At 55.1% G+C, this 13,309-nt stretch overlaps 1 protein-coding gene and 1 long non-coding RNA gene across 4 annotated transcripts in view; one reads left to right on the top strand and one right to left on the bottom strand.

The window, feature by feature from the left end:
* The window catches only part of LOC142037362 (uncharacterized), a 30,808-nt gene extending 24,877 nt beyond the window's left edge, over window positions 1-5,931 (bottom strand). Inside the window, exons 1-3 of one of the 2 annotated variants that reach the window (XR_012652358.1) lie at window positions 5,797-5,889; window positions 5,485-5,586; window positions 2,620-2,700 (exon numbers count right to left, since the gene is read on the bottom strand). This is a non-coding gene — a long non-coding RNA (uncharacterized LOC142037362). Of the gene's footprint in view, window positions 1-2,619; window positions 2,701-5,484 lie in introns of both variants that reach the window. The other variant, XR_012652357.1, reaches the window with a different exon arrangement.
* Window positions 5,932-10,840: 4,909 nt separating this feature from the next.
* Window positions 10,841-12,254, top strand: HELT (helt bHLH transcription factor). 2 transcript variants are annotated; one of them, XM_075041712.1, is made up of 4 exons: window positions 10,841-10,867; window positions 11,221-11,325; window positions 11,478-11,574; window positions 11,705-12,254. In XM_075041712.1, exons 1-4 carry the CDS (start codon window positions 10,841-10,843, stop codon window positions 12,196-12,198), a joined length of 723 nt encoding a protein of 240 aa, XP_074897813.1. In that variant the 3' UTR covers window positions 12,199-12,254. The 2 variants fall into 2 exon arrangements, with proteins under 2 accessions (XP_074897813.1, XP_074897802.1); XM_075041701.1 differs by having other exon boundaries at window positions 11,702-12,254.
* Window positions 12,255-13,309: the final 1,055 nt, after the last annotated feature.

Below are 13,309 nucleotides of genomic sequence, written 5' to 3'. Positions count from 1 at the left end.
GGTTGTTGACGTTCACTGATGAGCAACACAGCCAGGCACTAGACTTAATGAGACAGTTTTTCTTAATTGACTGTACTGCATTCAGCCTGCGTAAAAGAGCAAAAATAGCCGTGTGCTAGCCTGCTTTAAATTAGATCCTAGCCAGACTGTGACGCAAAAACCCAACTAAACCCTCAAGACTGCCCTCTAATGCCAACAGCACAACTCTGCTCAGACAGCACTTGCATTAGGAAAAACTTGATGAGAACTTAGTCAGGAAACCTAGCATTTTGAATCAATAACTTGAGCGAAGAAGTACGCAACCTACTACGTAACTAGTGCTTGAACCAAATATTCTGTTTCTCAACGATTTATATGCTATAACGTTTCCCAATAGTAGTCATTGTTATCATGATTATTGTTATTTTGAAAGGAGGGTGAGTAGCTTATTATGAAAAGGTGGTATTTAAAATGCTGTGATGTTTTTATTTGAGGAACAAATCTATCAATAAGCTTATTCAAAGCAAGATATATCAATTGGTAAGGAATTGGGAAAGAACTAACTCGGGTGATAATATAAATGCCTAACATAGCATGCTTGGATTGCATTAACTGTATTTTTACAGACACATCAGCTGGTGTCCACACTAGGGACAGTGCATACTGTCACCTGGTGTAAATCCTGAGATCTCGAGAATCAGGCACTGGTTCATAACACAGAATTTCATGCATCTGATCACACACAAAGTTAATTTTTAGCAACTCGATTAGAAAAAAGAAAAGGCGAGTTAGAAACCTTAGATGATGGTGAAGATCACTAGAGGGCAGTAGCCAACCCTTAATCTCCCCAGAGTTTCTCACAAAGCTTTGAAGGTTTACACACCAGGAAAGGGCTGCGCAGCCTCCTTAGTGAAGATGCTCAAGTGTTGGAAGGGGAAAAAGAAACCTTCCTGTTTGCTAAGAGTGTTCATACCCCTCGGCATTAAGCTATTTTTCAAAAGTTCCTGGTGACAAGTAATACAGGACATGCTGTATTTTTATCTAATGGGGCCTGCCTTTAGCACCACAGACAGGCTGTGGATGAATCGGGACGTTTCTACCTTGCAAATGCCAGGAGCAAGCCGTGGGACTAATTCTCCGCTGCCTCCTGTCTTGTCAGCCACACGTTGCCATGGGGCACGGTGACGACATTCCAATCTGCATTTTAGATCAACCTTCATATATGTATATAACAGTGCAGAAAATAGTACTTTTTATATCAAGGCCACATATACAATTGCTTCGGCGAAACAATGCCAGATCAGTCGAACGGAGTATGTGATTCCAATGCTTGGCACTGACAAACTCTTCCCCGCTCTCCTTTCTGGCACTGGCACTTTCATGCTTCGTTTTCCCAACTGCATCCCAAAACAGAATATATTAGAAAAAGCAGTAACTAATGCCCGAAGCTTCACAACAGGCTGGGTGCCCGGCCACACTCCTGTCTCTGCCATCAAGGGGGTGGGGTATGAATATAAAGGACGAATGGACCCTGAGACCAGTGTGAGGTGGCTACACACTCTTATGGCATGTGGAGTAACCTTCCATCAAATGCTCCATGGGGACAGACATGGCATTAAAGCCAGAGGGGACATGGGTACTTCTTCCTGGCCTGGTGTAGTTAGTTTAGAAAATGAGCCAGATGCAATTAAAAGCAGTGGCACCGTATCTAGCACAGATACCCTTTCTAGTGTTCCTAAAAACATCCTGTTTTCATTTAGCAGTTCTAATGGTATTTGGTCATTTATACTTCTGCTTCAGGATCCCCGGATTTCATAAAAATTACTTTTCTATTCTAACGGTTATGGGCAATGCTTGAAAACCTGAGCCATAAAGGCTGGAGAAGGAAAAAACAACAACAGACAACCACAGAAATAACCCACTTTCTGATGGCTTATTATTATTATTATTATTGCTGACAATTTTAAGCTCCTGACTTTTCACTCATCTTAACAGTTTGGGGGGCTTGACTCATGACTTATGAATGCTGGGGTTTCAATATACCCTTAACTTCACCCATAAAGGGGGATTTATCAGAGAAATATTTGGTCACAATCTGATACCCCTATGTCAGATCTACCCAGTTTTGGCAGAAGAACGGCCCTACGAGGTTGGACCAGAGCTCTGTTATCCTCTCTCTGACCTTAGATAGTGGTGCACTAGGGAAGAATCAAAGAACAGGGTGAGCAGGGGATGATGCTTACCCAAAATACTTTGACAGCCTTTAAAGGAGGTCTTCGTATTTAATAGTTATGTTTTGCTGTGTAGCAGAAGAGGTCTCACCTTGCTATCACCAAAGGTGTGCATATGCAAGAAGTGATTATTTTAAAGCCAGGACATGCAATCTAATATCACATTTGTTTTTGAGAAATCTGTGGGATCTTCACATGTTATCATTAACTCTGGGATTGCCTTCGGGCCTTGAGTTCACAAACAGGAGAGGGCTCTTGACAGTGTTCAAAGACAAAGAACATTACTTGAAGAAGGACAGCCTAAACTTTCCAGAAGCAGGACACTTTTCAGTGCTTCGCCGGAAAGGCAGGACTTTCACAGAACAGAATTGCAGTTAGCAGTGGAAAGCCTTTAACTCTTGTAACATACCTTTTCCCAGCAGCGAACAGAACAGTGCCTCTCAGCTGCATGTCCCAGACCTCCCTTTCTGGCTGTGTCCATCTCTTCTCCCTTTGAATAAACGAGACACTAGATTACTCAAAGCTACTGCAGCACTCAGAGAAACAAGTGATGATTCAGCCTTCAGCAACAAGGACCCCTCGGCATCCAAGAAAAAGAGCCAGCAGGAAGGCCACCCCCCGCCCAGCAATAACGAAGCTGCAAAAGGCAACTGGATGGGGCCACAGTCCTTGCCTGGAAGACACAACAGACTCTGCAGGAACCCGGAGGCATCAGTCCCTTTCTTCTCTTTTTTATTTCACAGTATAAACTTTACAATAGCTGCCTTCACAAAGTCTCTGAGATCTTACATTTATCCTGCTTGCCATAAGCTGACACTGGTTAAACCTCACAAAAGCCAACCATCAGTGTAACGTGCAAGACCAGCGATATCACCTCGCTGTTTCTACAGAGGAAGGGAAATGGAGGGGTGGTTCCCATCCTCTAGCCTCTTTTTCTGCGTTTGTGCCATGACTGTTACAAGCCCAACATTTAAACTTAAAAAGCTGGGCACAGCCTGTCCATAACGCAATCACAACATCCTAAATCTCTCAGAGTTAGCAACGAGGGCACACTTCTGAAATAATTCTCTGGAAGCCAATGTAACAGGGAGTAGTGTTTAGTCCACTCGATCTCTGGGAAGTCAGAGCAAAGCTGGACTGACCCAAAGGTTATTGCTTTGCTGAAAAGAAGTCCTTTAAGTTCCTAGTCCACGCAATAAGCTCAGTACTGAGGGTTCATAATAATAGGATGCTTGAACTATGGCATTACTAAATTAGTAGGCTTTGCAGAGTCCGTAAACCTCTCACAGGGGTCCCCTTTTCCACTTCAGCTAGAAAGAAAGTCATGGCTAGGAGTTACAAAGGACTCTAGAGGGAATTAAGCTCTGAAGTCCAATTGAATTAGCATTGTTTACAAAGCAGTCATAAGTATAATGGGTGTTAACGAGTCTTTAATGAGTCGAGTTACAATGCAACACGTGGTGAAGTACAATAAACAAAAAGGCTATGCTTCCCTCCCATTTATTCTGCTTGACACAGGTGTAGAAGCCCTGAATCTAAATGAATCGCATCCTACTGGGAATAGAGTAAAAGAGCTGAATCTGCTCCGTAACGTAAAAAAAATAAAATATATTTATTTTATGCCTGACCAAACTGGGACTGAATTACTTCAGGACTGAAAGTTCACACTGGCAGCTCACAGAATTACAGAATCACAGGGTGGCTGAGGTTGGCAGGCACCTCCGGAGATTGTCTGGTCCAACCCCCCTGCTCAAGCAGGGTCACCTAGAGCCAGTTGCCCAGGACCATGTCCAGACAGCTTTTGAATATCTCCAAGGATGGAGACTCTACAACCTCTCTGGGCAACTTGTTCTGGTAATTGGCCACCCTCACAGCAGAAGTTTTTCTTTTGTTTAGACAGAAAGTCCTGTGTTTCAGTTTGTGCCCACTTCCTTTGGTCCTGTCACTGGCCACCACTGAGAAGACCCTGGCTCCAACTTCTTCACACCCTTCCTTCGGATATTTGTACACATTGATAAGACTCCCTTCAGCCTTCTCTTCTCCAGACTGAACAGTCCCAGCTCTCTCAGCCTCTCCTCATACGTGAGGTGCTCCAGTCCCTTAATCATCCTTGTGGCCCTTTGCTGGACTCTGTCCAGTATGTCCATCTCTGTCTTGTACTGGGGAGCCCAGAACGGGACCCAGCACTCCAGGTGTGGCCTCTCCAGTCCTGAGTAGAGGGGACAGATCACCTCCCCCGACCTGCTGGCAACACTCCTCCTAATCAAGTCCAGGATCCCATTAGCCTTCTTTGCCCTAAGGGAATGTTGCTGGCTCATGTTCAACTCAGTGTCCACCAGGACCCCCAGGTCCTTTTCTGCCAAGCTGCTTTCCAGCCGATCACCCCCCCAGCACGTACTGGGTTGTCCCTCCCCAGGTGCAGGACTTTGCACTTCTCTTTGCTGAAATTCGTGAGGTTCCTGACAGCCCATTTCTCCAGCCTGTTGAGATCACTCTGGATGACAGCATGACTCTGGTGTCATCGGCGAACTTGCCGAGGGTACACTCTGCCCCATCATCCAGGTCATTAATGAAGATGGTACATGTGACTAGACCAAGTATTGACCCCCGGGGTATACCACCAGTTACGGGACACTAGACTTCGTGCCACTGATCATCCCTCTCTGAGCTTGGCAATTCAGCCAGTTTTTGATCCACCTCACTGTCTTCTCATCCAGTCCGCACATCATCGGCTTCTCTACGAGGATGTTACAGGACACGATGTCAAAAGCCAGGTAGACAATATCCACTGCTCTTCCCTCATCCACCAAACCAGCCACCTCATTGTAGAAGGTTATCAGGCAAATCAAGCACGACTTTGCCTCTGTGAAGCCATGCTGAGGGAAAGTTTTTACTTTTTTCAGTTTTTCCTTTTCTTAGGTTTTAATTTTTACTAAGACTGGAGAGGAGGGGGTAGACATTTTATCAGCATTATATGTGTCATTGCTGAAAAAGCCCTTGTACTTTCTGAGGCAAATCTTTCAGCCTTTATTCACACCAGGCAGCCACTAACTCAAGCTATTTAGACCACCTCAGTCATAAGGAGTCTAAGCTACACCTCACCAAAGATTCAAGACTACCTAAATCCCACTGAAATCAATTTTAGCACTCAGTTCTCGTTTTGACAGGCTGTCATTTAAAGAGCAACACATCCTGTCTCAATGGTGACATGACTGAGAAGATAGGTGTCATCAGGAAAATTGCAAACACCTCTCCACTGCTTTGGGGGACTCACCTTGTACAAGCACACAGTGCACGGTCTTAAGTTTTGCCATATATACACAAACGTTTGACAGCTAAAAGCTGTGTCATGTCTTCTGTCAATGTAAATCAGCTTCTGTAAATGGATATAACAGATATAACAACATCTGGTTTTAATTAGTGAAGCATTTTTTCCTATATAATTCTGTGTACATCAGCTATACTACATATAAGCCTGAAATTTTATGTCTGGCAAAAAAAAAAACCAAGAAAGGAGATATTACAAATTACAGAAGCATATGCGAAAGAATGACTCTCAAATAATCCGTACTCCAAAAATCATTACCTTTCGAAGCCCTGGCTTCTGCAGGTGCCATCCAGCAGTTCTCTCTTCTAATGCATTGTTACAGGAGATGCCCTGTCAGATTGCACAGTGCTCTCCGACAGACTGCCAAACAGGACTGCTCCAGAAAGACGGTCAATAAAAGATCATGGTCAGTTCGGCGGTAAAAGAATGAGACTGCAGGCAAGGCAACAGCCACTTCTGTGTGACCTTGGGGATGGATCATTTGGGGGATGACCAAGGCAGGCTGCTGAGTGGGTGGGTTTAAGCATTCTGAGGTAATCTGTGCATCCACCAACACTTGCGTTAAGACCTTAAAAAAAAGTGGGACCTTTTTCAAGTGTCCCATTTTTAATCTTCCTCTTCTGCTGCCACAGTCATCCACAGCGTAATGATACTGAGGCTGACACGCGGGCTGCAGATTGCAACATGTGTTCAAATCAGTAAGGCCAAAAGGTGTTAAATTACAGAAAGTGAGTCTTCATGAAACAACCCGCTAACTGGTGTCCATACAAACCAAAGTAATCCAAAAGCAAACTGGATCAGATTTTACATTTATGAAAGGCTTTTAATCCTGAAGAACAAAGTGTGTTATATTGAAATTATGCTACAAAACGTACTTACTCTGAAACGTGCCTCCTCAGAGGTGGAATACGACAAGCACAGAGGTGGAATACGACAAGCACATAGCACGGGAGCACTACTGACCTGGGAGTCCTCTCTGCCACCACAAGCACCAAGAAATACTTGACGACTTCCTGAGATAAGGATCAAAGTTTGAGTTTTTAGGATACATTGCTGTATCTCACCACATGAGAAGAACATCATCTACTGAAGCACAAACAGCACTTCCTAGAGCACTCTGGGCTTTTGAGGATCGTGCCCTGTAATCAACTCAACAATACTGGAGAGTCGTGGCTACAAGCGAGGAGGCTTCTTCTGTGAAGGACCACCTGGGGATGGAGTCCCAAGTCCTGTCATGTTATCACCTCGCCCCTGCTGATGCCACCATTTGTGGCAGACGAGCAAAATAGAGGAGCGTGACCCTTCCACTGGGACAGAGGAGGAAGACACAGAGGCGGACTACAGTGGAAGCAACAGTAGTGCCGAGTAAGAGGTACCTCTGCAGCTAGGGACCAAGATGACCAAGCAGCCTCAGACCTGGAGGCAGAGAGCATTAGCAGCTATGAAAAGACTGGCAACTCTTATTCCAAACTTGCTAGCTCAGCCTAGCCTCACTGAGAGTGCAAGAGTAAACAAACTCCCAGCAAAAGCCAATACAGCGTCAGGAACTGTGATACATACAGCTGAGGGTTATGCTACTAAATGAAATGCCTTCTCTCGTGGTTCAGATCACTGCTTCTTCACAGATCCAGGACTGCCAAGTAATAAAGCTACCTCCTCCTACAAGCAGGACCTGCTGCACCTTTGGCGTTCTCCCATTCCCTACCAGCCATGAGATCGGCCGGGAGCGTGACTGCCTTCCCGCGTTACACAGCAGGACCTCCAGTCCCACTCCTCGGAGCGCGGAACCAGAGTGGCAGGCACTAGGCCGACTGCAGCCCCAGCCACGCTGTGACACTTGTCTTTCTGCACTCGAGCCACCCGTTGCATGGACAACACTTTCCATGGGAGACTCTTAGCCGGCTTCTTGCGTGCACGCGGCACCGATGAGCTGCAAGCCTAATATCCACAGCTTCAACTACTTGGCGAAGTAATTGCCTATAACCCCAAGGTGACATAGGAGCCGGGCAAGAAAAGAGGGGCGAAGAAAAAGCGGGCAGACGACCTGTTTTCATAAAAAGGCAAAACTAGATGCTGCTCTAAAGCAGCTTGACACCCCCCAAAAGACACACACACACACCCCCGGCAGAGCCCCTGGCTGGGCAGAGGACGGCACGGCCAGTGCCGACGGGACGGGGGCCAAACGCTGCCCAGAGGCGGCGAACCACCGGCTGCGGCCACCGGTCCCGCAGCAGCCGTGCGCCGGCCGCGCACCGCGGGGCCGGGCCGGGCCGGGCCGGGGCGCGGCCCCACCGCTCACCGGGGCGTGCTCATCCCCCGCTCCGCGCCTACCGGGGCGGGGGGTCCGCGCCCCGGCCCCCGGCCAGCCCCTCGCCCGGAGGGAGGGGCTGCGGCCGGCGGGGGACCTGGGCGGGAGCAGAAAAGCGGTGGCGGGAGACGGGGACGCGGGTGTCCGCCGTGGGTTGCCAAAGAGCACGCCTTTCCCGCAGGGAGATCCAACCGGCGCTCGCGGGGACTTAAAAACTAATTTAAAAAAAAATTTAAAAAAAATTGTAAAAGCCTTCTCCTGGCTTCCCTGCGAGGGTGAAAGTGCGACCGTGGCGGTGTGGGGTGATGCCCCCCTGGCTCCAGCTCCCTGCGGACGAGGCGGCGGTAGGCGCGGGGATGCCACGGCCGCCCAGCCCCGCGGCCGCCCCGCGTCCCCCCGCCGCTGGCCCGGTTTGCCCCGGCCGGGCGGCCCGGCCCCGCGGGGGACGCAGTGCGGGAGCAGCCAGCGAGAAAATAAACAACTTCCCTCGTGTAAAAAGTTGCCTCGCAGGTGCCTGCAGCTGGCGGTTAACACAGACAGTAAGAGGATCAACTCCATCTCCGCCCGTGGAGCAGAAGAGGAGGGGGGGAGAAATAAAAGCCCCCGCATTTGCTATTCAGAGTTTAGTTAATTTGGATGATAACGGTTAGTGTTTAATCCCATTGTACGAGAATGAATATACCGAAAACTACAAGGCTCCTGGAAGAATAATGCGGCCGACGGCACCGCACGCAGGGGCGCCCGGGCGGGCAGGCGGCCCGGCCCGCCCCGGGGCCGCCCGGGGGAGACGCGCCCCGGGGCCGCTGCCGCCTCCTTCCGCGGAGCCGCTCCGCGCTGCCGGCCGGCCCGGGGCGGCGGCGGCGGCGGCGGCGGCGGGGTGAGGGCCGGCCCCGCGCCTTTCCCCCGGCCGCCTCCGGGGAGACGAGCGGGCGGGAGCGGCGGTGCCCTCCGCCGTGCACACACGGGGGGAGGCGAGGTGGGGACGGTTGTCCCCGCTTAACTCACACGGGGGAACGGGTGCGGGACACGGGGGGAGACGCGCAGGTTTCGAAGAAGACACCTCCCCGAGCTGGCGCGGCCGGAATAAACGCCGTCCCCGCAGCGCTGCCCGGGGCTCGCCGGCGTGGCCCGGGCGGGCAGGATCAGGATCAGGATCAGGCACCGGCCGGCCCCCCCCGGGTCTTCCCTTCTCCCCCCCCGGGGTGGCGGCGCCCCGCGGCAGCGCCGGTGCGGGGGCTGGGGGGGGGGCAGGCGGCCCCGGCGGCCCGGTGCCGGCCCCGGCCCCGGAGGCGCACCGCCGGCCGTGGAGAGGGCCCGGGGGGGCCCTCGCCCGCCGCCGCGCTGCCGCGGGGGGGGAAGCGGCGGGCGGCGGGGGCGGGCGGCTCCCCCCCCCCGGCGCGGCGCGGCGCGGCGGGGCGGCCCCGGCGGGGGCGGTGCGGGGCCGGTGCGGGGCGGGCCGGGGGCTCGGTGCGCTCGCCGGGCTCGGAGCGCGGCTGCCCGGGCGGAGGGCCGCGGAGAGGAAAGCTAACAATGCTGTGAAAATATGTTTGCAGAAAATAGACAATTGTTGGATTAGACGTATTCAAGTATGAAATAATGCCTTTTTGTGTAAAAAACCTCAGCAATGTGAGCGTACAAAAGTTCCCCTGTGGCAGTTACTTGCTCCCTTTGTGAGCTTTGCGCTCCGGCGTCTCCACTTGGCGCGTTTAACTCGGAGCCCCCCTTTAAACGCGATTGTTTCTTTCTTTTTAATGACATTTACCGGATCAAAACATGCTGTTAATTCGATCAGAAAGCTTTACCCTCCTTAACAATGCCACAATAATTTCTCCTGAAGTTTGTTAAATTGACCAAAATTAGGCAAATGAATAGGGGGTCTGTCGGCGATCCCGCTCGCAGGTGACACCGAATAATGCACTCTCGGACCAGCTGCGATCCCCTCTTTATTTGCCCCTCTTTTCTTTGACCCGCATTATTAAAATTTAGGCCCAATGAAACTATTCATACTTTTCAATGGGACATTTTCCTATAGGATAATAGGCTACAAATTGAGCCTCTCCAAAGGAGAGGGGGGGAGCAGGGGGGGTAAAACAACAACGCACAGACGCGCACACCACACAAAAAAGGAGCGTCGTGTGCCAAAGGCTGGCGAGAGCCTCCCCGGGCCGGCGTTAAGAAGAGAAGAGGAGAAGAAAAAAAAAAAAAAAAAAGGCAAAAAAAAAAAAAGCGGGGCCGGAGTTGGGGGGGGGGGAAGGATATCGTGTGCCAGCCCCCCGGTCCCACACCTGCCGGGGTGTCCCCGGCGCATAAAGCGGTGTAAACAAAAAAAGCCTCGCTGCCATCTCTTATAAAGATGGACGTGTCACCAAGTCGTGTGAGAAAAGCCTGAGAACAAACGGGGCCACTCCGTCTCCAAGGGTTCTCCCTTGAACTGGGCGGAACAGCCTATTAAGGGCTTACTTAATTACTTTAATGACTCTGGACAGGCTTTAAAATGCAGTCAGCGCTGAAGCTAAGGGGAGGGGGGGTGGGGGGGGAACGGGGATTTACAGGCAGGCGGCGGGGATGGGGCCGGGGATGCGGCGAGCGGGGCGCAGGGCGCGGTACCGCGCCCTGCGCCCCGCTCGCCGCATCCCCGGCCCCATCCCCGCCGCTATTGTGGGACCGTCACGTGTGTCCCCGAGGTCCACGTGGGGTAACACAGCTGGGCCGCCCCCGGCTGCGTGGACGGGGGCGAGAAGGGGCGGGGGGGTGGGGGGGGGGAGAGGAAGAAGAAGGGGGGGGGGAACAAAACCCAAACAACAAAAAACCAACCCCACCCTCGTCCCTTTTCTCGCCCCCTTCCACCCTGATCTTTAATGCATACATTCCCCCGGCGCCGTTCCTGCCCCTAATCCTATGGGATCAGCGGGTCCGTGGAGGCCCCCCGGGGTCCCCCCCAAGAAGTGATGGCTTTATAAGGGGCCCGGAGAGAGCGGGGATGCAGTGCCCACCATGGCCTCCAAGCTCAAGGAGCGGAGGGTGAGTGGCCGCCCGCCTTGCGCGCACGGCTCTGCGGACCCGGCCCCCTCACAGCCCTTCCCTTCAGAAAGCCCCCCACCCCCCCAAAAAAACCCCAACCACACTCTCCCCCTCCTCCCACCCCAAAAAGGCCTGCCCTGCCGGGGCCGCCCGCGCCGACGGGGAGCCCCCGGGGCTGCGCGGAGAGGACCGGCCGCCGGAGCATCCCTCCCGGGGCCGCGTCGCGCCCGGCGCCGCTGCTCGGAGCGGGGTCGGGGCCGGCTGCACTGGTGGGGGTCCGGGCCGGCGAGGCCGGATCCGGCTGCTTTCCCCCTCCCACCCGCCGCCACTAACGCGCCCCGTCTGTTTTGCAGAGGACGCCGGTGTCCCACAAAGTGATCGAGAAGCGGAGGAGGGACCGCATCAACCGCTGCCTCACCGAGCTGGGGAAGACGGTGCCCATGGCTCTGGCCAAGCAGGTAGGTGGGGAGGGGGGGGAAGCCCCTGCGCCCTTCTCCCCGGAGCGGAGCGACCCCCCCCCCGCGATGCGGCGGGGAGCGGGGGGGCGGCCCGGCGGAGCGCAGCGCAGCCCCAGGGGAGAGGCGATGCCCCTCTCCGCCGCCCGTTGCAGAGCTCGGGGAAGCTGGAGAAAGCGGAGATCCTGGAGATGACGGTGCAGTACCTGCGGGCCCTGCACTCGGCGGACTTCCCCCGCGGCCGGGAGAAGGGTAGGTGGGCGGGCGCGGGCCCCCGCCGGGACACCCGCGGCGTGGGGGCGGCCCCGCCTCGCCCCCACCCCCGCCCCCCCAGGCCGGACCCTGAGGAGCTCGGCTCCGCTGCCCCCTTCCTTTCCAGCAGAGCTGCTCTCCGAGTTCGCCAACTACTTCCACTACGGCTACCACGAGTGCATGAAGAACCTGGTCCACTACCTGACGACGGTGGAGAGGATGGAGACCAAAGACACCAAGTACGCCCGCATCCTGGCCTTCCTCCAGTCCAAAGCGCGCTTCGTCACCGAGCCCCTCTTCACCTCCCTGGGCTCCCTCCCGGAGCCGGACTTTTCCTACCAGCTGCACCCCGGGCCCGAGTGCCCCGGGCACGGCCACAGCCCCGGCGAGGCCGTGCTGCAGCCGCCCTCGGGGGGGCCCTTCCCCTGGCACGGAGCCGCCCGCAGCCCCTCCCTGCCCTACCACCTCCCCAACGCCGCCGTGCCCCTCGCCAGCCCCGGCCAGCAGCGCAGCACCTTCCTCTCCTCCGTGCAGGGGCTGGACCGCCACTACCTCAACCTCCTCGGCCATTCCCACCCCAACGCCTTCGGGCTGCCCCCGGGCCAGCACCCCTCCATGCTATAGAGACTCGCCCCCGCCCGGAAAATCCTATTTATGACCGCGCCACGCCGCGAGTTGCGCACGGGGAGGCCGCCGGGGGGCAGGGAGGGGCCGGGGGTGCCGGAGGGCCGGGAGCCCCCGGCCGCCCCCCGCGGGGGCCCGGCTCTGCCGCGGGGGCCTGGATGTGCCCCCCCCGGCTCTTCGTCCCGCCTCCGGGTGCGGTGCCTGTACAAGCGATGCCTCGGAATAAATGTTTATACCCGCCGCCCCTGCTTGTCTGCGGGAGGGAGCGTCCTCGGGCGGCGGTGGGAGTCTCCCCCCAGCCACCCAGGGGAGGAAAAAACCCCCAAAACAACAAAACCCACGAGCGAAACGCGGTCCGCGAGGGCCGGGGAGGCCGCCGGTCGCCGCGGCCGTGGGTCGGCACCGCGGGCAGGCGGGGCGCAGCGCGGCGCGGCGGGTCTCGGTCCCTCTCGCCGCCGGAGGGAGGCAGTCCCGGGGATGCCCCGCCGGGAGGGGGATGCCCCAATCCCGCCCCCACCCCAAAAAAACCCAACACGTGGGTGCTGCCCTCCCGCGCGCCCGTGGGGGGATGCTCCCAGGGCCACGCGTCCGAAAGGGACCGGGATCTCCCGTGGGTTTTGCCGGCGCATTTCTCTGCGAGGCAGCTTGTTCGGAGGAGGAGGAGGAGGAATAAGGGGGAAGGCGCGGGCCGGGGCGCAGAGAGGAGGCGGCCGCTGCGGGGGTGCAGAGCGTCGAGAATAAACCGAATAAAAGCTCTTGGGGGGCAGCCCTTCGAGACTCGCTGCCGGCGCGGGGCCGTGGCACGGCTCCCTCCCACCCTGCCCGACGGGGCAATATCGGTCCCACCCGAACCGAGCACCCGTGGGTGTCCCCGCACCCTCTGGCAGGAGGGCAGGGGGACCCCAGCCACCCCCGCAGCCAGGGTGTCCCCGGCGGGGCCGGAGCCGCCGAGGGGTAAATTAACTTATTCCAGTTGGGTGGGGAGGCTTTGAGGAGATTTGACCCGGGTTGTTTGCCCAGGTCACGGAATGGGCTGACCCACAATTTGTAAACCAACCCGAGCCTTTATTCGGAGACAGACAAAAAGATCTTCATTACAATGAGTAAAAAG

This window comes from Buteo buteo, chromosome 1, assembly GCF_964188355.1.
Source record: "Buteo buteo chromosome 1, bButBut1.hap1.1, whole genome shotgun sequence".
Taxonomy (NCBI): Eukaryota; Metazoa; Chordata; class Aves; order Accipitriformes; family Accipitridae; genus Buteo; species Buteo buteo.
This window is presented reverse-complemented; position numbering and strand designations above follow the sequence as displayed.

What these genes read in the sequence shown, in the direction of transcription:
- HELT (XM_075041701.1), top strand. Translation starts at nt 10,841, where the DNA reads ATGGCCTCCAAGCTCAAGGAGCGGAGG. An exon ending in CCAAGCTCAAGGAGCGGAGG is followed by an intron (nt 10,868 to 11,220) that starts GTGAGTGGCCGC and finishes TCTGTTTTGCAG; the next exon opens with AGGACGCCGGTGTCCCACAA. An exon ending in CCATGGCTCTGGCCAAGCAG is followed by an intron (nt 11,326 to 11,477) that starts GTAGGTGGGGAG and finishes CGCCCGTTGCAG; the next exon opens with AGCTCGGGGAAGCTGGAGAA.